Raw genomic sequence first — 26,053 nt, 5'->3', positions numbered from 1 at the left:
TGGAGTCTACACAATTCCAGACAAGGCTGTTAGATGCCTCTTAAGGTGCATGTAAGGTGTGAAGAAAAATACAAAAAGCATGAGTAGGGAGGACTGATACTCGACAGTGCCTGAGATAATCAACACTGTCTACAAGACCAGAGTAGACATGGAGGAGAAGAATAGAATCTTAGCGTCAGAAGGGACCCAAGGGTCATCTAGTCCAACCTGCTGCAATGTAGGAATCTCAGCTAACACTGAGTAACATTTTCTTCCCCTAGATAGATAGATAATTTATTACGGTCGGAGGCCAGCTTATAAAACACACTTGGGGGTACAATCCCAGAAGGAAAACAAACGTTTAAAACAATGTACAACAATAAATTTAAAATTTATAAATGTGACAAGCATATAGACACTTAAAACTTTAAGATAAGCTACCGCAGAGAGATGACCCAGTCACCCATGGAACCGAGTTTGGGGATTTTCTTAACGAAGTAGTTTGGGTTGGGGGATGGTCTGCGCCTACAGATCCCGTACAGAGAATCTGGCAACCATCCGGGTCATCTTCTGATCTTTGCCTAACAGGAAAAGGTCAATTTTTTGCTTTTCCGGGAGGTCAGCGAGCCTCACCAGCAGGGGATCAATGGTCTCACTATGTGCCTCTTCATAAAAGGAACATCTAAAGAACAAGTGCGCTGGGCTTCCTATATCCCCCAATGAACAGGTGCAAAGTCTCTGAGCATATGGGACTTTTTAAAAGGATCCTTCCAGGACCGGCGAGGGCAGAGCTGAACTTCTGGCGAGTGTAAAAGCCCTTCTTGCATTTTTGGATACGAGAAAGAAGAGATATGCTGCCAGTGCAGCTATATATCTTTCGATTTCTCCAATTTTATAGTAGGGGCACCTTAAGCAGTTGTGTTGTCTCTTGGTGTCTATGATTCTTTGCCTGACTGTAGCTTTTGCCTGGTCCAACCATTTTCTTCCCCTACTGCATTCACGAGGAAAATCCATTTTCTGAAGGTGCTATCAGCGACACAGAATGCCACTGCTGAGATGTATGCCCCTACTAACCAATGGGAGATATAAAGCTGTAACTTGTATGCTTGGCTTCATGTTGATCTGATTCTCACTTGGAGTGATGGTGAATTCACCTCAAAGAGACTTACTTGCCGCCACAGCAGCATGTTGCCCCCCTTTCACTCATGTTCTGAACGTTCCTGTTTCTGGGAAACAGCTGCAGGTGCGTATCTTTGTAACATCTCCAGCACATCGCTGAGATTCATAGATGGCAAGTGTATTTCTGGGACCTTCGCCAGTTATCAGATCGCCCAACTACTGACACATTAAAAAGATGAGTAACAACAGCCCGCTTTTTTTTGCATCTTGGGAATTTGCTGGGAGATGCAGCATGGGATGAAGATCTCAGGTGAAAGAAGCGGACGTTATGTGAAGTTGTCAGATCTTTCTTCCCACTCTGAGGAGGCTATGGAGTTTTTTCTAAGCCTCCAATCCTATGCCCACCAACTTAAGCTCCAGTAAACTCAACTGCACTTACTTCTGAGTGGACATTATAGGATTGCACTGTTAAGAACAAGTGAGTTAAGAAAGCCTGTGGAGCCACAGACTGCTCTTATTCAGAGGCTGCTGTGTTTAAAAACCAAACAAAATCCTGAGACCTTGCGGCCAGGGCCAAATTAACAAATTTCATAAGAAAAAATGGAATACATTTATGGAGAATTGGACACCATTTATTGAATCCTGTAGATGCAATTCACGAATGCTAAGCCCACGTTCATGCTTTGATGTGAATTAAGATAAATAATAATACAAATACTAATTTTCAAACCAGTGTCTCCCCAAAGCTACAAAAATATTCAGTTAGGTTGATTTAGGTGTACCTCAAATCTCTATCATGTATAAATTATAGACACCCCTTGTTATCATTACCCCCCACTTCTAACATCATCATAGCTTAATGATGGGTGCTTAATAGTTTGGGTTTTTTTAATCAACCGACAACACCTTGCTGGCTGCTACTGTCCAGAGCACAAATGTTTTATGTACAAGTCCCACAACAATTGGAAAAAAGTTACAAAACGATAAACAAAAAACACAAGAAAAATACAAAAACCAAAATTTAACATAGAAAGAAAAGGAAAAAAAAAAAAATAAAAATCCCTCTTTTTAATTTCTTACCGTTCATTTACTTATTTTCCTGACTTCCTCACACCTCCCTTTTTTGTATTCCATTTAAAAATTGGTTCAGCAAATTCATACCCTCTTAATTTACCCTTAATTATTTATCCTCACATATATATTTTTTTAATTTTTTCCTTTTCTTTCTATGTTAAATTTTGGTTTTTGTATTTTTCTTGTGTTTTTTGTTTATCGTTTTGTAACTTTTTTCTTGTTAAAAAATTAATAAAATATCATTTAAAAAAAATGTGGTGCTTTTCTGTCCTTCATCATTGTAGTTTAGAAACATGTGAGGGTCTTGACTGAAGTGCTTTTATATTGCATGACAGCTTCAGTTGTGCTTTTCCTTCCTGTACCTTTTCCCTTGCAGCTCTCCTCCTGCTTTTGAATTCTTCAGTTCTCATGCCTGCATTGAAACCCTGGGTTGAAACTGTTGCAACTGGATAGAAACGTAACCAGTTCCTAGACTTCTAGATATTATTATCACTAAATTTATTACCTGCCCTTCAGCTGCAGGTCACAACAATTTAAAATTCAGAATTGAAAACAGTTAAAGCAAATTACAGTCACAGGAATAGGGTGTGCCCTGAAAACACCTATCTTGGATAGCATAGGCCAGGGTAAAGAACATTTCCAAAACCTGTATAGTGAAGAAGCCAGATGCACATCTGTGGTGAGGAGATTCCTCATCTTCAGAGCTGTCGCAGAGAAGGCCCTCTCCCCCTGGGCCACACACAACAAACTTCTGAGGGAGGTATATCCCTCAGGAGGTGGAACTACCAAGAGGAGCAACTTATAGCATAACTGACTCCAGGGGTTTTCAAAATGGGGCTGCAAGTGATCAGCTGGAAGATGTTCGGCATAGTGTAGGCACTGTGTTTAGCCTGAACACACTTCTGTAATCAGCATGTCAAAAGCATGTATATCCTCTCGCACATTTTATTAGAAGAAAAACTGCCAAGTGTCTGTTGCTGAGAATCTCTTTAAAGCCAATAGATCACTTCACCAAGCGCCAACGCTGGACTTAACTTTTAACTTTTTATTTTTTAATAGAGGATGCATCCACCTTTTCTTAAAAAAATAAAACTGTTTAACTTTTTAATCACACAATGTGTGATTCGCCTTTGTTAGGGGCACAAGCTGGAAACCTCTAGGAAACGGTCTCACTGTTGCCTCTCTTACAGGTCTCTCTGCTAGGAGAGCCACCCAAAGACTTCAAGATTCCACTCAATCCTTACTTAAATCTGCAAAGTCTTCTCCCTACGAACAAGCCTGGAGGTAAGGTGGCCACATCTTAAGTGGTATTCGGCTAAAGTGGACCTGTTGAAATTAATGGGCCAAATTTAGACATGTTAATTTCAGTGGGTCTACACTGAATAAAAGTTATCTGAATGCCATCCCTTATTTGGCACAAGGGGAAATGAAAGGACAAAACTGTGTCCTCTAGTACTTGCTAGAAAATCTAATTTCTGGTGTTTTTTGAGCTGTCTTATGGAGGCAGGATGGGTAAGAGGCATGGCAGTTTTTAGTGCTCTTTCTGCCTGCAGCTATAGGCCTTGCATGATTAGACAATGAGGGTGTTTCCTGCAGCCCTGAGGTGAGTCTAGAGCGGGACAAAGCCTTTCCTATCCCTGGTTCTTCTACATGCTGCCTGCATGCTGATAGTCAGCACTTTTGTCTTTGTAGGTGGGGCCAACAAAGCATTCAGCTTGAAGACTGGTGTACTGGGCAATGTTTCAAATCCCAGAATTCCACAGGCCTCCCTATCTGATGCTGTATTGCCTTCTTCTGGGCTGACAGGAGACGGCTGTGCTTTTGACTACCAGCCAGTGAGTACTTGAAGATCCATTATGGCCATGGCTTCTGAATATAAACAGCAAGGTTAAAGCGTTGGAGTTGCTTTCATTTATCTTAATGCCCTTTAGGCTCTGCTTCTTCATTCTGTATTATTATTCTGTGTGGCAGCATCTGCTAAAAACATTCTTGTTTAGACAAGCCTGCCCAGATGCTTAGGGTGTAATTTTAATCTCTTTTAGTACTTTGCCTTTTGTATGTTTTAGGGTTGTAATTTTTTATTGAGTTTATTGCCTTATCTTTTTGTAAAGTGCTTTGAGGTTATTTTGCAATCAAGCGATGTTGATTTTATGAAATAAATGTTATGTTCCTGTATGCACAGATTTCTAGTTCTCATTGGTGACCATATCAATTCAAATGGCATAGAATCAGAGTTGGAAGGGACCCTGAGCTTCCATGCTTTAACCAACTCAGCTATGAAAAGTTTGGGGCATCATTATATCCAGTTTACACAACTCGGGATTAAAGAGTTCCTGCTTTTCTCTTTTCTATCCAAAGGACTTGGGAACACGAATGTATCCGCAGGCCAGAGAGACAGGACCCCAGCTAGGTGGATTTGCACACAACAAGCAGAAGGTAAACATCCATTGTTTTAAATGCCTCTACCTAGCTTGGATGGGATGCGGGTGGTGCTGTGGGTAAAACCGCAGTGCCTAGGACTTGCCGATCGTATGGTCGGCGGTTCGAATCCCTGCGGCGGGGTGAGCTCCTGTCTTTCGGTCCCAGCTCCTGCCCACCTAGCAGTTCGAAAGCACCCCTAAGTGCAAGTAGATAAATAGGTACTGCTTTATAGCGGGAAGGTAAACAGCGTTTCCGTGTGCTGCGCTGGTGCTGGCTGGCCAGAGCAGCTTCGTCATGCTGGCCACGTGACCCAGAAGTGTCTTCGGACAGCGCTGGCTCCCGGCCTCTTAAGTGAGATGGGCGCACAACCCTAGAGTCGGACACGACTGGCCCGTACGGGCAGGGGTACCTTTACCTTTTACCTTTACCTTTACCTTTACCTTTACCTTTACCTTTACCTTTACCTTTACCTTTACCTTTACCTTTACCTTTACCTAGCTTGGATGGGGTAGATCCAGAGGCAGCCAACATGGTGCCCTTGCTGAACTGCAGTTCCCATAATTGCTGGCCGTTGGCCATGCTGGTGTGAATTGATGGGAGTTCAGCAGCATCTGGAGAGCACCGTGTTGGCTACCCCTGGGCTAGTCCCAAGGGAGCTGCCTCTGTCATATTTATATTCCTAAATACTGTGTTGGATTTGATATGGTGGCACTAAAAAATGTTGGCTCCTGGCCTCATCCACTGAAAGGCAGTAGGTTTAGAATGCTGCAGTGCCATAAGTATGAGATTTGTCGTTATGAAATGTTGTGATTTGTGCTAGTTTAATGTGCATGGAAGATGGTCTGGTAAGGAACACCCACAAACGTGGCGGTTAAGAGCAAGCCATACTTGAAACGGTCGCTAACTGTGTAGCAGAATGCACAAGGAGGGCACAGAGCTGTGGAAGGTTGTGGGCAGGAATCGGACTCTTTCTTCTAGCCATCCTGCAGTGCTGAACTGGTGACAAGTGCCTGCTGCCACCCTCCTTTCTCTCCCTCTCCAAGGCAAGTTGTCACTTAGAAGTGCTGCATAGGCTGGTGGGAGGGGCTCAGTCATTTTTAGTTGTTGCTGTCCTACAGTATGGAGAGGGGTGTGAGAAGCTCTGCATACAAGGAGCCGGTGTGAATCTTGTTCCCCTTTTCCAGGTGTCATCACCTGGGTTTGAACGGAACAGCCTTGGAGCCCCTCTGCCTCCGTTCTATTCCGGATCCCCAAGCTCCTATTTCACCAGCGGCCTTCAGGCTGGGCTCAGACAGAGCCACCTAAACAAAGTAAGATTTCCCATAATGCCGGCTGTGCTTTGTGTTAGGATGCAAATTTGGATGGTTTTGGGTGCTACACTGGCACACAAACAGCTCCAGTCACTTGCTGCTGTGGTCTCATTTTGATTTTGTTATCTGTTAAATTTGTATACCTCTCTTCACCCCAAGATCACATGGCAGTTCACAACATAAAAATACAAAATGAGAACACGGAATAAATAAAAACAAATAAAGACAAACTCATTCATTGGCTGTCTGGAAGCATCCCCCATGCTTTTCACTTGAGTCTGTGGCCACTAGTTTTCCCTATGACAACACAGAAATGGCCAAACCTCAGTAGAATATGATCAAGGGAGATTGCAGACACTTTCAGATATAACCCACAAAGTGCTTGAGTTGCAGATCTTGTAAAAGAAAAGGTGAACATGGAATTGCTTTGATTATTATAGTGGGAATAGAGAATCTATTTTGTTGTTGGGTTCTAGCTCCCATCAGCCCCAGCCATCACAGCTGCTGGTCAGGGATCGCAGGAAGTGTAGTCCCAACAATACCTGGAGGGCAGGAGCCTGGAATAAGAAGGAAAATATTAGTATAATAACGGGATCCAAATAACAAGAAAACTAGTTTATGTGCCTATACTGTGCTCTGGGCTTGCTTTGCCAACAGCAGACCCCATGATACATTGTAAACCTTTTGGAAACTGATGATGCTTTTTAAAAAGCATTCTGATCTTGCATTGATCTGTTTAAAGTACAAGATCCTGATGGACATGCCTTGGCAAGCATAGTGATCTGTTCTTGTATTACTAGCAGTCTCAAAACCTGCAACTGCAGACCCTTCTGTAGATTGACCCCAAGATATAAACTAAATAACACAACTTCGCAGTTGGCAGAGAAAACTACACTCCTTCATCTTCTCACATAAAAAACCAAGAATAAGCCCCAAATACCTGCACCTCCCCACCTCAGAAGGAGGATGGGGAATCCCCAACATAGAAGCATATTACAATGCCAACCAAATACGCCATATAATCCCATATATACTAGAAGATGAGACAAAACAATGGGTACACCTAGAGAGGGACACAATTGAAAACACCTGCACCACAACATACCCACTCCTCCCAAACAAACTAAAGAAAATTCCCACAACACTTAACAGGTACACACAGACCATGCTCAAAGCATGGAAAACACAAATAGGCAAACTCTCCCCAACCCCATCCCCACTAATCCCCCTGGCGTACCACCCATTATTCCACCATGCAGCACAAAACCTCCAGATAAAAACCTGGCGAACCAAAGGCTTATATCGCCTAATAGACTTTTATAAAAATAACAAACCCTTGTCAACACAAGAAATACAAGACAAACTAGAAGACACCCAAATGACCTGGTTAACACAACACCAACTACATGCCTTCTTAAACAACCCAACAGTAAAATCAGCAGCAACTAGGCCCCTGACAGCCTTCGAAAACCTCCTCCTAACAACAAAGGGAAACGGTAAAGGGACGGTATCCGCAATATACAAAATACTACTCCAAAATCCCGCAAATCCCCTAGACACAATCAAAAAACAATGGGAGAATGACATAGGCTATGAGATTAACCCCACTCAATGGACCAGAATGTGGTCTAAACCCCCCTTTAAATCCATATCAACAAAAAGAAAAGAACTCACACTGAAACTCACCTACAGGTGGTACCTAACACCAAGGAAACTAGCGCTAATACACCCAGGAACCTCACCAAAATGCTGGAGAGGGTGCACCTCCTCAGGCACATACCTCCACATGTGGTGGGAGTGTCCCAAAATTCAACTATTCTGGACAACAGCCATACGAGAAATATGTAAAATAACTAAGCAAGTAATAGACATCACCCCAGAATTGGCCCTACTAAACATCTTCCAAGACAACAATGCCCATTTACACCACAAAGAACTCATAACCCACCTGCTCTCAGCAGCCAGAAGCATCATAACCAGACACTGGAGAGACCTGTCAGGAGTAAGCATGGACCAATGGTACCAAATAGTATGGGAAACAGCCCTACTAGAAAAATTAACTAATAAACTGAAACTGACACGGGGACAAACAGAAGAAGACGCCTTCACCCCGGTATGGCTCCCCTTTATCACATACACAGCCCAACAGGACAATGACAATAATCCACCAACAGCATACAAATCAATATGGCTAACCTGATCCAAAACACCCACCCACCTCACTCACACACGAAAACAAAGATCACCACAGCCAATCACAAGCAAACAATCACACCCTAAGCCAACCCCAACCTCTCTCACCACCAAAGGAACACAAGTGAACAACACAAGCAACGCTGACACCAAACTCTACATACATTAAACATAATAGAAACACCGCCACCCGACCCCACCCCCATCCATCCCCCCCTCTCCCCACCCCCCCTTTCTTTTTTATTTCTGTTTTCTTCTCCCCCTAATGCCTCAACAAATGAAACGGATTTGTAAAAACGTTACATGGAAGAAGAAGAAGAAAAAAAAATACGAGGCACTACCCTTCTGTAAAACAAGAAAATCCTTAATAAAAAAAAAAAAAAAAAGATATAAACTAAATTACCGTATTTTTCGCTCTATAGGGCGCACCCGAGCAAAGGACGCACCTAGTTTTTAGAGGAGGAAAACAAGTAAAAAATATTTTGAATCAAATCAGTGTCAGGGCTGAAGGGGGAAGCCCGGGGTTTCCCCATAAAGCCCCGGCATCACCAAGCTAGAAGAGCGAGACGCTGCGCAGCGCTCCGTCTCTCTGTTCTGGCTTCAGGGACAGCCTTTCAAGCCTCCGCAGGGCAGCGGGGTGCCTTCATCCCGCTGCCCTGCAGAGGCTTTGCGCAGCTGACCCCGAAGCCTTTGGAGCGCAGCACAAGGTCCCGCTGTGCTCCAAAGGCTTCAGGGATAGCCACCTGGAGCCTTTGGAGTGCAGCGAGACCTCGCACTGCACTCCAAAGGCTTCGGGTTCCTTTCGCTGAAGCCAGGAGAGTCTTGCTTTCCCGGCTTCAGCGAAAGGAACCCAAAGCCTTTGGAGCACAGCGCGAGGTACTGCTGTGCTCCAAAGGCTTCAGGCAGCTATCTCTGAAGCCTGGAGAGTGAGAGGAGTCGGTGCACACCGACCCCTCTCACTCTCCAGGCTTCAGTGAAAGCAACATGTAGCCTCCGGAGCATGGAGGGAGCGCTCCTTCTGCACTTTGGAGGCTTTGTGTTGCTTTCGCTGAAGCCAAGGTGCCTGCATTCGCTCCATAGGATGCACAAACATTTCCCCTTCATTTTTGGAGGGGAAAAAGTGTGTCCTATAGAGTGAAAAATACGGTAGTCTAATTTTATGCTATTATTTTGCACAGAGGGTTTCTGGCTTCACTTCTTAGCGTGAAATTCTTGGATGCTTTTCTTCAGGAACTTGAAAGAAAAAGTATTTGGAAGGAAATCTCACAGGACAGCCAGAGAGGTTGGGGGGCAGGTTTACAGCCATGCTAAGCAAACAAGCCAACTCACTCAGGCCACTTGTGAGACCTAGCTTTGCCTCCATATCCCTGAAGGACTGACATCTTGCCTTTATCAGTGTAGTGTTTGTCATAGTATCATGCTGGGTAGTGGAGTGGGGTGTCAGCCTTGCAGTCAGAAATGATGTTAGTTCTACTCTTGCCTTTTCTTCCAGGCAGTTGGGATGCCACCTGTGAGTGCAGCAGATGGCATCATGGGACTAGGACCAACAAGTCACTCACACAGCACCTACTCAAAGGTGGGTTGGTAGCGCTTTGAACTTTGAAACCTTTAGCTCCTCCATGTCTTGTCATTTCCCTAATTCTGCCTCTCTTCCCCCTCATTGCTTTTGCAGACTCCGGTTGGTGGCCAGAAACGGGCCTTTTCCCACCTGCTCCCATCCCCAGAACCCAGCCCAGAAGGGAGCTATGTGGGTCAGCATTCTCAAGGCCTGGGAGGGCACTACGCAGACTCCTATATGAAGCGAAAGAGGATATTTTAATCAGTTTCCTATAGAAGCACTCACTTTTCTCCTTCCCCAAATATGTAAATTTTTGTAAAAATGTTTTTAATGTTTTGCTTAGACTTGGTTTTAAGACTCTGTGCAGAGGACTTGGCTTCTGAGCATGGGATCCAGTGCAAGCACATCCTGGGCTTTGAAGATGAACCCTTGGTGCTTTTTGCAGCAAATGCCCCTTTTCCCTAAGTGAGGCTATTTCGACAATCAGGAGAAGCACCACCAAACTGCAGACAGCTCCCTACTGCCTCTCAGTCAGCTGGACCAAAATGAATCTGGATGCCTTTTCCCTACTTGGGCTCCTTCCTGTTCTGTGCTCTTATTGCAGTATATTCTACTTGCATGGTCCTGTTGAGAAAGGGCCTTGCCTTCTAGAGATACGAGTGTCTTGCCTTAACACTTTTTCCAGCGAAGGAATGTACTTGCATTCTGTAGGTGCCTCTGGATTGCTGCAGTGTGATAGAGCAAACTACTAAAGAGGAAGAAGATGGCAACAGAGAACTCTTGTGTCACGTTGGAAAACACGGTCCTGGTCAGTTGCAGCCTGTCACCTTCACTCTGCTCCTGCGGCCCCCAGGTAGAGACATGACTCTGCCTCCCCTGCAATCTGACTTTGCTTTTATTTTTTTAAACATTAAGTCTGTGTACTTATTTTGGTTATGATTAATTTGTAAATTACCTTTTTTAAAAAAAAAATCCATGCTTTTAGTTACTTCCTTTAAAAATACATAGTTTAGAAGTGTGTGATCTTGGTAAACTCTATGAACTTGATTTATTTGTTTTAAATTCTCTCCCTCCTTGGGTTGTTGCTGTTTTTTCATTGGTTTAGACCAATTCCTTCTTGGGTGCAAAGGTTTTTTGAGTGAGTGTGGTTTTGTCTTAATGCTGATCCTGCAGTCTGATAACACTTAAGCCAGGCTTCTGTGGCTGGGTCTGCCTTTGGGTGTTGTTCCCTGGGGTGACTTAGAATTTTGCTTAGTCTTTTTCCATCTTGGTGGCAACCTCCATTTGGCTTTTTGAGAGGACCCAGCTTTGAAGTGTTACACCTGCACTTTTTGCAGAGCTAAGATTTTTGAGTGGGTTCCACTGAACTGGCATTTTCAAGCTCCAGTCTGAACTTATTGGGCTGTGAATGATCCTCTTCCCCTTACACTGGGCTGAGGGTGAAAAGATGGAAAGCACAACCCTATTCTACCAGGACATTTTCTGAACAAGGTCCAGGTTTAGCTTGGTACAGAGATAAATAAATGACCCTATAAGTTGCTTAACCATCTTAGGTTCACAATAGTTCCATATTACCCATTCTTCATGTGTGGAGTTTGCTTTGAGACAGAGAAGGGGTCTGTGGCCTTTTCCCTGGGGGATTTGTAGTTTAGCCTATATACATTTTCTGTTTTATAAACATGCTATGATGATTCTACTGTAGATACTGCTTGGTTAGCTGTATATGTCGTGGGATTTGAAATCCATTGGCAGCTGGATACCAACTTTCCAAAGTAAAGTTATATTTATATCAAACCTTGTTTTGCTTTTTCATTCTTTCTGCATGGAGCTTTAAGAATAATGAGCAGTGGAAGCAGATGTTTTTGAGAAAGCTGGATTGCCTAATCTCTGTACCAACTGTATATACAAAGGTAAAAATACACTCTAGAGCGGGTTGGCAACCTTCAGACCCGGGGGCCTCTCTGTATGGATCGTGGGACTCTCTCCAGGCTGCTCCTCTATCCAGGTTGCACCTGTTTGACACCCACCCTCCTAAAGTAGTTATGTAGTGAACTTTAGTAATAGTACTTGCTGGCTTAAATAGAAGATGGAGAGGTGAGTGTGTGGTTTGGAACTGGCACTAAACTGTAGGCTATGTTCAAAGACTAGTCACGTCCATTGTTCTGCTTCCTTTTGCCTCTGGCATTGCCTGCCACAAGAATGCAGCACCTGGAAAGTTGTCCAGAAGAAAATATGACCCTCTGGCTGAGAAAGGTTTACTGCCCCCCCCCAACTTGTAACTACGAAACAGGTTGAATTATTATTCAAATAGTACCACATTAAAGTTCAAAGGTGCTAGACTACAGGTAAAGCATCTGTTTCAACAAAGGCTCCTCTAAATGAATACTACAACTTCTAATTTCTTTGGGGAAAGTTGGATTAAGTTTGAATGATATCCTTTCAGCATAGATTTGTGCCGTCTTTTATAAGAATTTTTTTCCTGTAAGGTATACGTAATTCCCTCCTCTATGACATATTGTATAAAAACGACACAATTTTGTATCGAAACAAAATTACACATACACTTGCTTTGCTTCAGCATGCAATGCAAGTTGTGCAAAGTGCTCTCACTCCACTGGGCCAAGGAAATCTCTTCTCAGTTAATGAAAGGCTTGTCGGCCCTCAACCACTCTTGAAGGGATAGTATCTCCATTTGTGCCATAGATTTTAAACATAATACCTGTCAAAATATTCAAAGATTAGATAAATGGCCCTTGTTACAACAATGTTGATGAAGGGCTTGTTTACACCTTTGTTGCTAACTAGTGTATAAATCCAATATGCACCAGAAGAGAGTGAGAAGGCTACATAGTGATGTCCCAAAAGGAAAAACGGGTAAGATTTAATGGTGGACCATCCATAAGCTTACGTGAGACAAGATGGAATAGGGCTACCATTGGCTTCTGATTAAAATATTAAGATCTGCCATTTTCCAGAGAAATGGGTGCTACTGTGGCTAAGCAGTAGGCCTTCTTGCCTCATAGATCATTTTCTGTTTGCTTCCTCCATGGCTGCCATGCTCATCTGCTTTATTTTGGTATTGAATTTAAGTGAATTCAAGCACAGGACCTTTTGGACTTAATCCTCCTATGTTTAACAAAATGGTTATTTTAGTCCTTTCAGCATCTGCAAAGTTAGGGGATATCCTGCATTTCTAAGATGTTAAAACAGAAGCACCGAAGGTTCTCAAGTAGCGTTGTGCCCAAATGACTTGCAATAAAGCAGATCTGATTGGGTCTTCTGACTTGTTACTTAAAAGCAGCTTAGGAAGGTGGAAAGGGTGGACTGGACTCTTAAACATTATTAAAAGCAGCAATATTTGGAGGATTCTTTTTTTTATAATATTTATTAAATTTTTAAACAATAATCAACATACATAACAACGTGATCTTTTTCAATAACCACATTTCATTCTCATCTTTGGACTTCCTCACATCTCTTGTTCCTGCATTCTGAGCACATAAATTTTTCTAGCAAATTATTTACTTAATTCAGTTTATATCATATAATTGTCCAAATCTTAGAATTTAAATCACTCTTTTTTTTAAGAACTTAATTCTAACATATTATTTATCCAAAATTTGTCTTTTCTTTCAGTCACGTTTAAATTTATATTCTTTGTTACTAATTTGTTGGAGCCATATTATTACAGATCTTACATCTTTCTTAACATTCGTACAATTTACAGTGTTTTTGTAAATAGTCCTTAAATTTCTTCCAATCCTCCTCCACCAATTCTTCTCCCAGGTCTCGGATTCTGCCAGTCATCTCTGCCAGTTCCATATAGTCCATCAGTTGCATCTGCCATTCTTCCAATGTGGGCAAATCTTGAGTTTTCCAGCCTTTAGCGATGAGTATCCTTGCTGCTGTTGTGGCATACATAAAAAAAGTTCGGTCCTTCTTTTGCACACTCTGGTCAACAATGCCCAAAAGGAAGGCCTCTGGTTTCTTAGGGAAGGTATACTTAAATACCTTTTTCAGCTCATTATATATCATTTCCCAGAAAGCCTTCACTCTAGGACAGGACCACCAGAGGTGAAAGAATGTTCCTTCAGCTTCTTTACACTTCCAACATTTATTATCAGGCAAATGGTATATCTTTGCAAGCTTGACTGGGGTCATGTACCACCTGTATATCATTTTCATAATATTTTCTTTCAAAGCATTACATGCGGTAAATCTCAGACCTGTGGTCCATAGCTTTTCCCAGTCAGCAAACATAATGTTGTACCCTATGTCCTGTGCTATTTGGAGGATTCTTATGGACAAGCTGCTTTGATCAAAATCCAGTTCCGCTTCACTCAAGCTACTTCTAAGAATGAAGAAGTCCTGTGGAACCACTCACAAATCTTTAACAAAAATTATTAAAAATACAAACAAACAATTTGTCTGTGTTTGATTTGCAGCTTTTAAAATAAAAAATTGCATCTGATCTCTTCAGTCTCTTGCTTCTTATGTAATTCTGCTCTTGGCAAGTAACTTATTTCAGCCTTTTAGTATGATAGGGCCGGGCGGACAGGTTTGGCAGGATATTTTTCTCTCTCTAGGCATCATATATCACGAAAAGATAGATGTCATAATGAGACAGGAGGGCACTGAAATACACTTTTCTTTGGAGTACATCATCATCAGCGTCGTCATCATTTTATTTGTATGCCGACTTTCCACAGTTAAAACAATGTTCAAGGCGGCTTACAATATGAAAAGATACATAATTACAATAGCAAAGTAGTTATTAAAAAAAGAAAACACATTAAAAACTACATAATGTGATAAGAATTTTAAGGTCTTAGATATATATTAAATGTTCATAAATGTATCAACCAAGCACATGAATAGATCAGCACAGGAAGACCGACCTGAAACCATTTTTGATTCCCAAACTGACCAAATCTTTCCTCTGCAAGGAGGGAGGGGGTCAGGGAGCCTTCCCATTGTCTCAGGAATTGAGTAATCAGCATTTTAATGGGTGACAGACTGATAACCTGGCAGACAGGAAAAACAACATTCAAATTTCTGTTTTAGACCACATTTTCTGTGATGTAGGTATGTGGGGGTGGTCTTGAGCTACACCCCTCCTGTGATATATGTATGATGTTTCTGGGGGTGGTCTTGGACTCCAGGGCAGGGAATTTTAAATGTCTATATAAGGACAGGCACACCTTTATTCTGGGTTCCTCCTCCTCTCCTGCGGGTGAGGGAGCACCCTGTTGCAACAGATCAATAAAGATCAGGCTTACTAGCTGCTTTGCTTCTCAATATTCTCTGGTCCATACAATACCATAAAGAAGGCTGATCGCCGAAGAATTCATGCTTTTGAATTATGGTGCTGGAGGAGACTCTTGAGAGTCCCATGGACTGCAAGAAGATCAAACGCATCCATTCTTAAGGAAATTAGCCCTGAGTGCTCACTGGAAGGACAGATTGCGAAGCTGAGGCTCCAGTACTTTGGCCACCTCATGAGAAGAGAAGACTCCCTGGAAAAGACCCTGATGTTGGGAAAGATGGAGGGCACAAGGAGAAGGGGACGACAGAGGACAAGATGGTTGGACAGTGTTCTCGAAGCCACAAACATGAGTCTGACCAAACTGCGGGAGGGAGTGGAAGACAGAAGTGCCTGGCGTGCTCTGGTCCATGGAGTCACGAAGAGTCGGACACGACTAAATGACTAAACAACAACAACATTCTCTGGTTGACCTCTGTTATTTTCTCCTAACAATAGGGAACCTATGTAAGGACTCTATATGGGCTCTTGGATACCCCATAAGGGGAAAAGGGCAGATTTTGTTTACAACAATAACCACATAAAAAACTACAGTACTAATCCTTCTGCAGATTCTGCCCAAGGCCAGATCAGCCACCAGGCGACATTCCATCAATTGAGCAAGCTGATTTGTTGACATTGTTCCAGTTACAGATAGGTAGCCGTGTTGGTCTGCCATAGTCAAAACAAAACAAATTCCTTCCAGTAGCACCTTAAAGACCAACAGTTGGTCTTTAAGGTGCTACTGGAAGGAATTTGTTTTGTTGACACTGTTTATCTTGCACTTGGTAATTCTGAAGAAGTGTGCATGCACACGAAAGCTCATACCTAGAACTAACTTAGTTGGTCTTTAAGGTGCTACTGGAAGGAATTTTTTTATTTTATTTTGTTTTGGTAATTCGAAACGCTTCAACACTTTCTAGCCTCCGCCCACAAATGTTTCCAGCCGGAATACGCCAGGGAGACTCCCTTTGAAAGAGGCGGAGGCAGAATAAGACGCCGCCGCCTTCCGGGAGTGGGGGAGATCCCCGCGCAACGAGCCAGGCTCCCCTTCCCCTCCGTTCCCACGGAAACAGCCGCCGCCCTCTGACCCCGGCGGTCACGTGGCGCCTGTCATGGCGGCCTCCTGGGCCGCGAAGGGCGGCGCTGGCGTCTCCCGGTGCCCGGGGCGCCGTCGGGTCCTGGCGGCGGCGGCCGGCCGGCTCCTGCCCCGGGGCTTCCGCACTGCAGGTGGGCGAGGAGAGAGCGGGGCTTCTTTCTCCCCAGGGGTCAGGAAAAGACTGCCGGGATGCGGGGAGGCTGGTTGCTCTTTCTTCCCTCCCCTCCCTCTTCCCCGTAAACTGCCGTGAGTCCCTGTAGGGGAAAAGGCGGTGTGTCAATAAATGTACAACAACAGCAGCACCACAACTTGGTCACGAAGCGAGGGGCGCCTCGGGATTCATCGGCGGTGTTTTTCTTCCAGCGGGATCCCTCTCCCCCTGTTGTGTAAACTGTAACCAACAGCTCAGATTGTTCTTCGTCAGAAGTTCGATTTGGCGACCCAAACAAACTTGCTCCGAATTGGAGGAATTCAGAGGATCACTCCTTCCTGCTATGCAGCCTTCCCCCAACCTGGTGCCCTCCAGAAGTTTGGGGGCTCTAGTCCATGCTTTAGTGTTACACATGCCTTGTTGCTTTAAGCTATATAATAAATAATAAATTTTTATTTATACCCCGCCTGCCCTGGCCAGGGCTGGGCTCAGGGCAGCTAACACCAACATATGTACCCTGCTTTGAGATTGAATAGTAAAAGGCAAGGCTCTAAATGCATATAAATAAATAAAATGCTGTGTGTTTTTTCCCCCCAGTGACCTTTCAAGCAGAAGAGGAGAACTCTGCCGCAGAAGTGTGAGTACCACAAAATATAGCCGGGTTTAATTTTGGGGAGTGGGTTGAGTTAAACTAATCTTGGATCTTCTTTGGGCGGTTGACATATTTTGTGCTTTTGATAGCATCATCTCAATGAGAATTCGTGGTTTGACATATTGCTTGTTAATTGTAAGTAGCGTACATAGTTAGGCTAGGTGGTTGCAAGAGTCCTAGCAGCCTAATTTCTGCAGTGGTGTATCCAGGGGACAGCTTCACAAATACTTGTGTGTGTTAACCAGAAATACAGGAAGCAAAACACATGAGGTACAATTGTTTGCTTAGTTCACAGTGCAACTCTTACTGGGGTGGTGGCTCATCCTATGCTGGTCTTGCAGTTACCACTTGCTACTTGTATCATGCATTGGCAGAACCAGATGTACATCTGTCTCCCTTCACAGCTGCTACGTTGATACACACCAGTTCTAAACTTTGAACCCTTAAAACTCAACTGGCTAGAGCAGCTTTTTGCTCTGTTGAGTCTGCGGCACTTCCTGTTTGTTTCTTTTTAATATTACTAGGGACTGGCTTACCAATTCAATTCTGCCTACCTGCTGCATCCCACACCCCCTTTGCCAACCTCCTTCTGCACCTTGCCCAACCCTGCCCCCATCAACCCCCTCAAAGTCCCCAATCACTGCTGGTGGTGAAGAGGGGAATGAAGAGGAGAAAGTCATTGTCCCACCACCACTGACAGAATGCAGGCTTCCTTCTACTGGCAATGTATCACAGCAGCAGGGGAACAACAAAGACTTTTCCCTCCTATTTCTGCCAGCGGTGGGGCCACCCACTCCTTCCTCCAACCTACTCATGTCCTAGGCTTTCCTTGTCCTGTTGGGCATGCACACACCCTTGTATTTTTATTTTTATTTTATTTATACCCCACCCATCTGGCTGGGTTGCCCCAGCCACTCTGGGCAGCTTCTAACACAAATCATTATCATCATCATCTTCATCATTATCAAACATTAATAGTAACAACCAGATCCTATATAAAAAGTCACAATAACAATGCCAGCATGACAACAGATGAGTGCAAATATATAGAGGGATGAGAATATTTGGAATTTCAACCCTAAGTCAGCTGTTAGATGTTGCTTGGTAATCTGTGCCTTTATTCAGAAACACAGGAGACTTTCAACCATACTTGTAGCTTTTCAGCATCTGACAGCTATGGGAGGGTCACTGATTGAAGATATGCCTATGCTTTTTATCCTGCCTCAGAGTGAATGTGGTGTTTATAGACCGGTCTGGGCAAAGGATCCCAGTGCAAGGCAGAATTGGGGATGATGTGCTGCGCTTGGCTCAGAAACATGGCATTGAGCTAGAAGGTAGGTCTTAAGTGCCCTGCTCTATCCGGCTATGTAGCAGTCCAGTCTAGCATTCTCTTACCAATAGTGGCTAGCTGGATGCCATTGGGGAGTCCAAATATAGCCTCTCCTGCATGCTTTGTTATCTGATATGTACTGTCTCTGCACATGGAGGTAGTATTTAGACATTTTGGCTAATGGTATGCACAATAATGTGCAAGTATGCTTTTTTGGTAGTGCTCCAGCACTGTAAAATCCCTTCCTATTGACTTGCAACTCATCCCATCTGTTTAGGCAAGTTCAATTGAGATTGTAAATAACTTGGGTGTTACAGAGCAGCTTTTTAATTATTCTGTGTGCTTGCCAATGTGGCTATTGTATAATGACTTGCTCCTGTCTGTTGCTTTATGAGGGCAAAGCCCTAAAATACTTAGCCAATGTTACTTGTTTCACTTTGTGTGGCAATGGGTGCTTTTTCAAGTAACCTGGTCACAGTATCAAGTTCTAGTATTATAATGGAAGGAGTAAAACTCAACCCTTCCTCCACACTGTTCATCAATGTATAAATATTACACCCTCCCTCCTCCCTATCTCTCCCCTTGTTGTATGGGGGAGGGGACTACTGTATTTTTTGCTCTATAAGACGTACCCGACCATAAGACACACCTAGTTTTTAGAGGGGGGAAACAAGAAACAAGAAAGCAACGCAAAGCCTCTTGAGCAAAGAGGCAGGTGCGCTGCTGCTGCGCTCAAGAGGCTTTGCGTGGCTATCCCTGAAGCCAGGAGAGCAAGAGGGATCGCTGCACACCGATCCCTCTTGGTCTTCTGGCTTCAGGGATAGCTGCGCAGCCTGCATTCGCTCCATGAGACGCACACATATTTCCCCTTACTTTTTAGGAGGGGAAAAGTGCGTCTTATAGAGCAAAAAATACAGTAAGTCCCAATAGCTCTGGTATTTCCTCATATCAAAGGTGCCACAACTTCTTGATCATTTTGGTTGCCCTTTTCTAGTTGTATGATACACTTTTTGAGAGGCCAGGTGATTGGAATAGTGCACAGCCTGTAGAGTGCCTTCTCTTGACTTGGCAGCAAAATCTCTCTCATTGTCTTTGGCTCTTACCTGCACAGGTGCCTGTGAAGCTTCACTAGCCTGTTCCACTTGTCATGTCTATGTGAGCCATGATGTTGTAGACAAGCTCCCCCAGCCTGATGAACGGTAAGGACTACCTTACGACCATAGAATTGTAGAGTTGGAAGAGACCCTCAGGGTCATCTAGTCCAAACTCCTGCAATGCAGGAATCTTTTGCCCAATGTGGAGCTCAAACCCATGACCTCAAGATTAAGAGCCCCATGCTTTACCAACTGAGCCATCCCTTGACACTCTCCTTGTAGCAGAAATGGCCTTTCTTAGCTCCCTGCTGATGGCATTCCACAACTTCCTCAGCAATGGCTGGGAGGGCCCTGCTCTCCAAGCCTGAAGAAACTGGCAGGTTTCTGGTGCAAAAAAAAAAAAAAAGGAGGCAGTGCCCCAGAGACAGAGAAAGACCTCTAGTGGGGTAGGAGAGCTGAACATAATGCCAAAAAATTTCGCATCGGGCAAACAATGCCCCCATTGGGTTTCAGATAGTACATGGATAGAAGAGTCTAAAAAGCCTGGGACACAAATTTTCATGGCCCTCTAGTGACTATAGTGGCTCATTTACAAGAAGTAATGAAAGGAAGACCTTTCATTGCCTACAGACAGCCACCCAATCTTAAACAACTTCTCACCCACAATAATACAACAACCAGACTTAACATGGACACTGGTACCAGAACCTGCAATAAACCTAGATGCCAACTTTGCTGCCACATACACCCGGACAACACCATTACTGGCCCCAACAACATCAAACACACCATCTCAGGACTATTTAATTGCTCATCTTCTAACATAGTGTATGCCATCAAATGCCAACAGTGCCCTTCAGCTCTCTATATTGGACAAACAGGCCAAACCCTACGCCAAAGGATAAATGGACATAAATCTGATATCAGGAATCACAAGACAGAGAAACCAGTAGGAGAACACTTCAATCTCCCAGGACATTCTAAACAAGATCTCAAAGTAGCTGTCTTATTACAAAAGAATTTCAGAAAATAGACTGGAAAGAGAAGTTGCTGAATTGCAACTTATTATCAAACTTAAAACCATGGAGAGACCTGGTCTGAATTGGATTCTTATCTCATTATACATGATATAGCTATTTTTTAGCCATCTCACCCCTTGCTTTTTCCTGTAAGACCAATTGGAGTCGTTAACAGATTACCACACCTATCAGCCAATCACCCATTCCCACCACCCTTCCGAGTAATACCCCTCCCCACCCTCTCACTATATATAAGTGTCTGGTGACTTCTGTTTCAGCGTATCTGAAGAAGTGTGCATGCACATGAAAGGTCATACCAACAACAAACTTAGTTGGTCTCTAAGGTGCTACTGGAAGGAATTTTTTCATTTTGTTTCGACTACAGCAGACCAACATGGCTACCTACCTGTAACAAGAAGTAATGTAGTTAAGTGTTACCTTTGGAAGTGTATATTTGATTCTGACCAAACTAAGCCCCCTAGAGCACAATATATACATCAGGATGTATATTGATCAGAGGGGGAGAATGGGGATCGTTTCTTCTGCCAAGTTGCACTGCTTGCACTGACGTGAACATTCCCCATAGTTCAGTGTTGAATTTCATCTAGTGACTTGATTCTTGTTTATTGTTTAAAATGTGTTCAGATGAACTATAATGTGGACTTGCTTGGTATTTTAGCACTGGTCATACCAACTCTTCTTAATCTTCTTATCCACCTTGGGGGTTATGGGCTGGAAGTCACTCTTCTTGTCTTCTCGTAGGGAGGAAGATATGTTAGACATGGCACCACTGCTTCAGGAGAACTCTCGCCTTGGCTGCCAGATTATCCTCGACAAAGAATTGGAAGGAGCAGAGTTCACCCTCCCCAAGATCACTAGGAACTTTTATGTGGACGGCCACGTCCCCAAACCCCACTGAGTGCCATGGAGCCAAAGGCTGGACCAATCTCCAAAGTGAGCCTGATCTCTTAAGCAGCCATCAGAGAGCAAGACAGCGATGCGGTCAAATCACGCATGATGCTTTAAAAAATAAAATTGTGTTCTATGAACAAAAGACTGAGGCAAAGAAAAGAAATGTGTATCTTCCAGAGAGCATTCTGAGTAAGGCCAGAGCTTTCAGCCTCTCTGAGCCTCTCTTAAGGTATTGCTTAACTGCATTCACGGCTTGAGAAGGATGTTGGGAGATGTACCTCCCCCAACCTAGAAGCACTTTCCCAAGTCCTGTGGGAAATGTTTCAAGGGGAGAAGAGGCTCCTGCACATTAGAACCACTATTTTAAGGTGGGCACAGCAAGTACTGGCTTCATGGAAGGAAAGCAAGGGATGAGGGGAGTGGGTTACCCTCCACAAACACTTCGGTTGTGTTCTTTCTCTCTGTTTCTCTGTTTTCTCTTGCTGCACAAGCAAGTGCATTAATTTTCATCGGGGACTTCTTGTCTCTCACCTGCGATTTGACCGCTGAGAAGATCGGTCGGCAACATCATTCATAGCACCAAATAAACTGAGAGGAGGAAGGCACTCGCCCCACACCTCTGGTTTTTATCAGTAAAAAAATAAAAGCAGCCTCTTACTGTTGCTCTTGCATTTGTGTACAAATTGCATTGGGACATTCAGTTTACATTATACTTTTATTATATACAGAGTTGTGTTTGATTGGAATACCATACAGGCAAGAACAATCCATCTACTCTTCAATAATATCGTCACATTAAAATTCATTGAAATAACCCCTCCCTCTTCTATTCCGACTTAACCCTAATGGCTAGGTCTCCCAATGCTTTCAAAAAATGTACAAGTCTGCATATTGGCAAGTCGTTTGGGGAGGAAGGAAAATAATTCCATTATAGTGCAAGTGGTGATACACCATCCGAAACAGTTCCTTCTATACACTTAACCTGACTGAAGTTGATAGTACCATTAGTAGTGGACACTGAATGGGAAAGGAGATAGCATTAAAGGTTATGCTGAGCTTAAGCTACTGTTGAAATGATCAGAAGATTAAATCCAGAGGTGAACATCTGTACATGAGTGGTGGATTTCACTCAAAATGTTTTCTGCGGTGCGCTCATTTAAAAGTGCTGTTTATATAAAATTATTGCTACTGTCAGATAACAAGGGCTCCAGTCCTGTGCACACTTACTTGGGAGTAAGCCTAACTGAACAGAGTGGGACATACAGCCGCGTTAAGCAGTGCAGCCCTCTTGGCTAGGGTCAATAGTTTTAAAAACTTGCTGCACCATTCACACACCATTTCTTGCCTTCCTGGTACTGCCTGAAGCTGGCTATTTCATCCTACTGCATAGCAATCCTGATTGCAAATATGTCTTTAAACTTTTGACAAAACTAGAAACTGACCGGCAGAAACACACAACTGTAGCTGCAGAATTAAGTACAGTGGTACCTCGGGTTACAGACGCTTCAGGTTACAGACTCCGCTAACCCAGAAATATTACCTCGGGTTAAGAACTTTGCTTCAGGATGAGAACAGAAATTGTGCTCCGGAGGTGCGGCAGCAGCAGGAGGCCCCATTAGCTAAAGTGGTGCTTCAGGTTAAGAACAGTTTCAGGTTAAGAATGGACCTCCGCAACGAATTAAGTACTTAACCCGAGGTACCACTGTATTTGGAAGCAGATACTTTCAATATGGTACACAATATAGTTGGACCAGTGCAACTATCTGTATGCCCAGAGATTTACACAGGGAGCCCCCCAGGTAATCAACAAATTGAATTTGGCAGTTCCCGCTTCTCTTTGCCTAAACTGCAGAGATAGGGAGGCGCTGAGCATAAGTTGTTGAACTGCAGCGGCCATCACATGGGACTTGGTGGTCCAGCAATATCTGGAGGATCACAGGTAGTAGTTATATTATTAATATTTGTTAATTGCTGTGCTCAAGGAAGTGACTCAAAGCGACTTATAGACACAGCCCTGGCCTTTTGTTGTCCAGGAGAAACATCTGATAAGGCAGGCATAGGCAAACTCGGCCCTCCAGATGTTTTGGACTACAATTCCCATCATCCCTGACCACTGGTCTTGTTAGCTAGGGATCATGGGAGTTGTAGGCCAAAAACATCTGGAGGGACGAGTTTGCCTATTCCTGTGATAAGGGAAGAGAAGTGCACAAAAAGAACTTTTAAAAGATTGAGAACATCCCCAGGGAGTGAGTGCTGCACGTATAATCTGCCTCAACCAGTGCTGGATGTCTTAAACAAGAGTCCAGGTTGGTGAATAAATTCTCCATGCAGGGAGCCAAGTTGATAAGAACTGGGGTAAGTGTTTCCCAAAGCAAAACATCTGAGCAGAGTCCAAAGTGCCCTGCTTTTTGTGGTGGGTGGGAGAGGATTTCTGATGGGGAAAGAGATTTGCTATGATGTGTTTTTGAGGAGGGTTCTGTCCATTTATAATGGAAACATTTCCCTATCCATTCACCTGTTCCCAGGCTTGCAGTGCAGAGGACCTATGGTTCTCCAGATGTTGGGACTCCAACTCTCAGGCATTATGGGAGTTGTAGTCCATCAGCAAGATCTGAAGGGCTACAGGTTTCACCTCCCCGACATAGGGATTTTCATAATTCAAGCCCAAGCATTATTTAACTCTGGAGGCACGAATACAGCATCAGAGGGTGGCTCCTTTGGGGTTCATTCATCCTTACAGCTTTGCTCTGCAACAAGGCTGCTAGGAGCACAGGGCAAATGGGGCATTTGCCCATAATGGGGCAGCTTGTCATCAAACTTGACAAGCAGATGGCTCAGCTAATACAATACAGACGAAGCATAGGAAGACTAATTGCTTGACACAAGTCTAGAGCACCAGAACTGGTTTTTACAGTATTTTATTCAAGTTGGCACCCCTGCCAGCATTTTGCATCTAGCTCTGGTTGGTGGACCTCAGGGTTCAAGAACATAGATCCCACTAGTCTAGACCTGTACACTGGGGACTGTCATTTTATCCTCACAGGAAGTCTGAAAAGTAGGTTCAGCTGAGAAAGATTTGTGGCTAAGTATGGTTTTGACCCTGCAATAATCACATCCAAACCCACCACTCAAGTCCAAAGGTGGACAGAAGGTAGATTAGACTGAAGGGTAGATTGCTGGGTGATTTGTAGCATAGCATCAACTTTGAATATGATATTTAACAACAACAGCAACAACAAAAATATTGCCATAAGTTAGGCTGTTGGAATATTTGATCTGTAGTAATTCAGATATAGATTTGTAACAGGGTGGTGTAGTGAAAACCTGCTCAAATCTCGGCCACTAAATTCAACTGGGAAATCTTGGAGTAGTTGCGCTCTCTCATCCGAACCTACCTCACAGGGATGTTGCTAGGATAAACTTAGGACCGTGGAACTATGCATGCCACATAGGGCCCCTTGGCAGGGAATGCATGCATGCATGAAATGAAATGAAATTTATACACGCAGGTGAGTCCTGTGTATGACTTGTGAGGCATCCCCAAACTTGGCGCTCCAAATGTTTTGGGACTACAATTCTCATCATCCCTGACCACTGGTCCTGTTAGCTAGGGATGATGGGAGTTGTAGTCCCAAAACATCTGGAGGGCCATAGATAATTGCCTCTTACCCCAACCCTAGATTTGATGGGCATTGCCATTCAAATGGTGTGCATGTACTCACCATGTCATGTGATCGATTAAGTGGGGCAGGGCTCACCTGAGGCCCCCCCCCCTCCAGTATTTTATTCAAGTTGGCAACCCGGCCAACATTTTACATCTAGCTCTGGTTGGTGGACCTCAGGGTTCAAGAACATAGATCCCACTAGTCTAAGACCTGTCCATGTCTGCAAACTAGACCACACCTACCAACCAGGAAGTTCCTAGAACAGTTGGTCTGCAAGTATGTTGAAAAGGATGCTGTGATTACTAAGACCCAGCATGGGTTTCTCAAAAACAAGTCATGCCAGACAAATCTCATTTCTTTTTTGACAGTTACAAGCTTGGTGGATCAGAAGAATGCTGTGGACATAGTGTATCTTGATTTCAGGTTCTGTCCTGGGCCAGCTGTTATTTAGAAATATGTTAAACGACTTGCACAAAGGAATTGAAAGGTTGTTCAATTTGCAGATGACACCAAACAGGGATGGATAGCTAATGCCACTGAAGACAAAATCGGGATTCAAGAAGACCTTAACAGATTGGAGAACTAACAAAAAGAATTTCAGCTAGGACAAACATTAGGTTTTTCACTTAGGCAGGAAAAAACAGCTGTACAAATATAAAGTGGGGACCACCTGGCTTGCTAATAGTACATGTGAAAAGGATCTGGGGGTCTTAGAAGACCACAAGCTGAACGTCAGCAGTGTGATGCAGAGGCAAAAAAAGAGCAAGTGCTATTCTTGGCTGCATCAACAGATGTCTAGCATCCTGATCAAGGCAGGTAATAGTACTGCTCTGTTGTGCCTTTGTTGGACCCCACCTGGAATACTGTGTCCAATTCTGGGCACCACAATTTAAGAAGGACATTGACACGCTGGAACATTTGTAGAAGAGGGCAATCAAGATGATCAAGGGTCTGGAAAGTCTTATGAGGAAAAGAGGAGACAGAGGAGATATGATAGATCTTTAGCTATTTGAAGAAGGCTATCACATGCATGATAAAGCAAGCTTCTTTTATGTTGCTCTGGAGGGTAGTACTCAAGTTACAAGAAATGAGATTCCAACTAAACATACGAAAAAACTTTTCTGACAGTAAGAGCTGTTTGACAGTGGAACAGTCTCCCTCAGAGGGTTGTGGAC

General features: G+C 43.7%; 2 protein-coding genes across 2 annotated transcripts; both read left to right on the top strand.

The window, feature by feature from the left end:
• Positions 1–3,301: 3,301 nt before the first annotated feature.
• On the top strand, positions 3,302–11,448 carry RAVER1 (ribonucleoprotein, PTB binding 1). The gene is made up of 6 exons (XM_081845706.1): positions 3,302–3,456; positions 3,865–4,007; positions 4,531–4,608; positions 5,778–5,903; positions 9,589–9,672; positions 9,769–11,448. Exons 3-6 carry the CDS (start codon positions 4,546–4,548, stop codon positions 9,913–9,915), a joined length of 420 nt encoding a protein of 139 aa, XP_081701832.1. The 5' UTR covers positions 3,302–3,456; positions 3,865–4,007; positions 4,531–4,545; the 3' UTR covers positions 9,916–11,448.
• Positions 11,449–16,048: 4,600 nt separating this feature from the next.
• On the top strand, positions 16,049–21,884 carry FDX2 (ferredoxin 2). Its single transcript, XM_081845686.1, has 5 exons — positions 16,049–16,186; positions 16,804–16,843; positions 18,086–18,192; positions 19,300–19,387; positions 21,064–21,884. Exons 1-5 carry the CDS (start codon positions 16,072–16,074, stop codon positions 21,218–21,220), a joined length of 507 nt encoding a protein of 168 aa, XP_081701812.1. The 5' UTR covers positions 16,049–16,071; the 3' UTR covers positions 21,221–21,884.
• Positions 21,885–26,053: the final 4,169 nt, after the last annotated feature.

Source organism: Podarcis erhardii, assembly GCF_964252035.2.
Source record: "Podarcis erhardii genome assembly, chromosome: 17".
NCBI classification, from domain to species: Eukaryota; Metazoa; Chordata; class Lepidosauria; order Squamata; family Lacertidae; genus Podarcis; species Podarcis erhardii.
Note: the sequence above shows the minus strand (reverse complement) of the source record. Positions and strands in the feature narration are given on the sequence as shown.

Bases quoted from the DNA above. Each gene is read 5' to 3' on its own strand.
- RAVER1 (XM_081845706.1), top strand. From the start codon at position 4,546: ATGTATCCGCAGGCCAGAGAGACAGGACCCCAGCTAGGTGGATTTGCA. The intron at 5,904-9,588 runs GTAAGATTTCCC...CTTTTCTTCCAG, and splicing joins GACAGAGCCACCTAAACAAA to GCAGTTGGGATGCCACCTGT. The intron at 9,673-9,768 runs GTGGGTTGGTAG...TTGCTTTTGCAG, and splicing joins CACACAGCACCTACTCAAAG to ACTCCGGTTGGTGGCCAGAA.
- FDX2 (XM_081845686.1), top strand. From the start codon at position 16,072: ATGGCGGCCTCCTGGGCCGCGAAGGGCGGCGCTGGCGTCTCCCGGTGC. The intron at 16,187-16,803 runs GTGGGCGAGGAG...TTTTCCCCCCAG, and splicing joins CCGGGGCTTCCGCACTGCAG to TGACCTTTCAAGCAGAAGAG. The intron at 18,193-19,299 runs GTAGGTCTTAAG...TTACCTGCACAG, and splicing joins ACATGGCATTGAGCTAGAAG to GTGCCTGTGAAGCTTCACTA.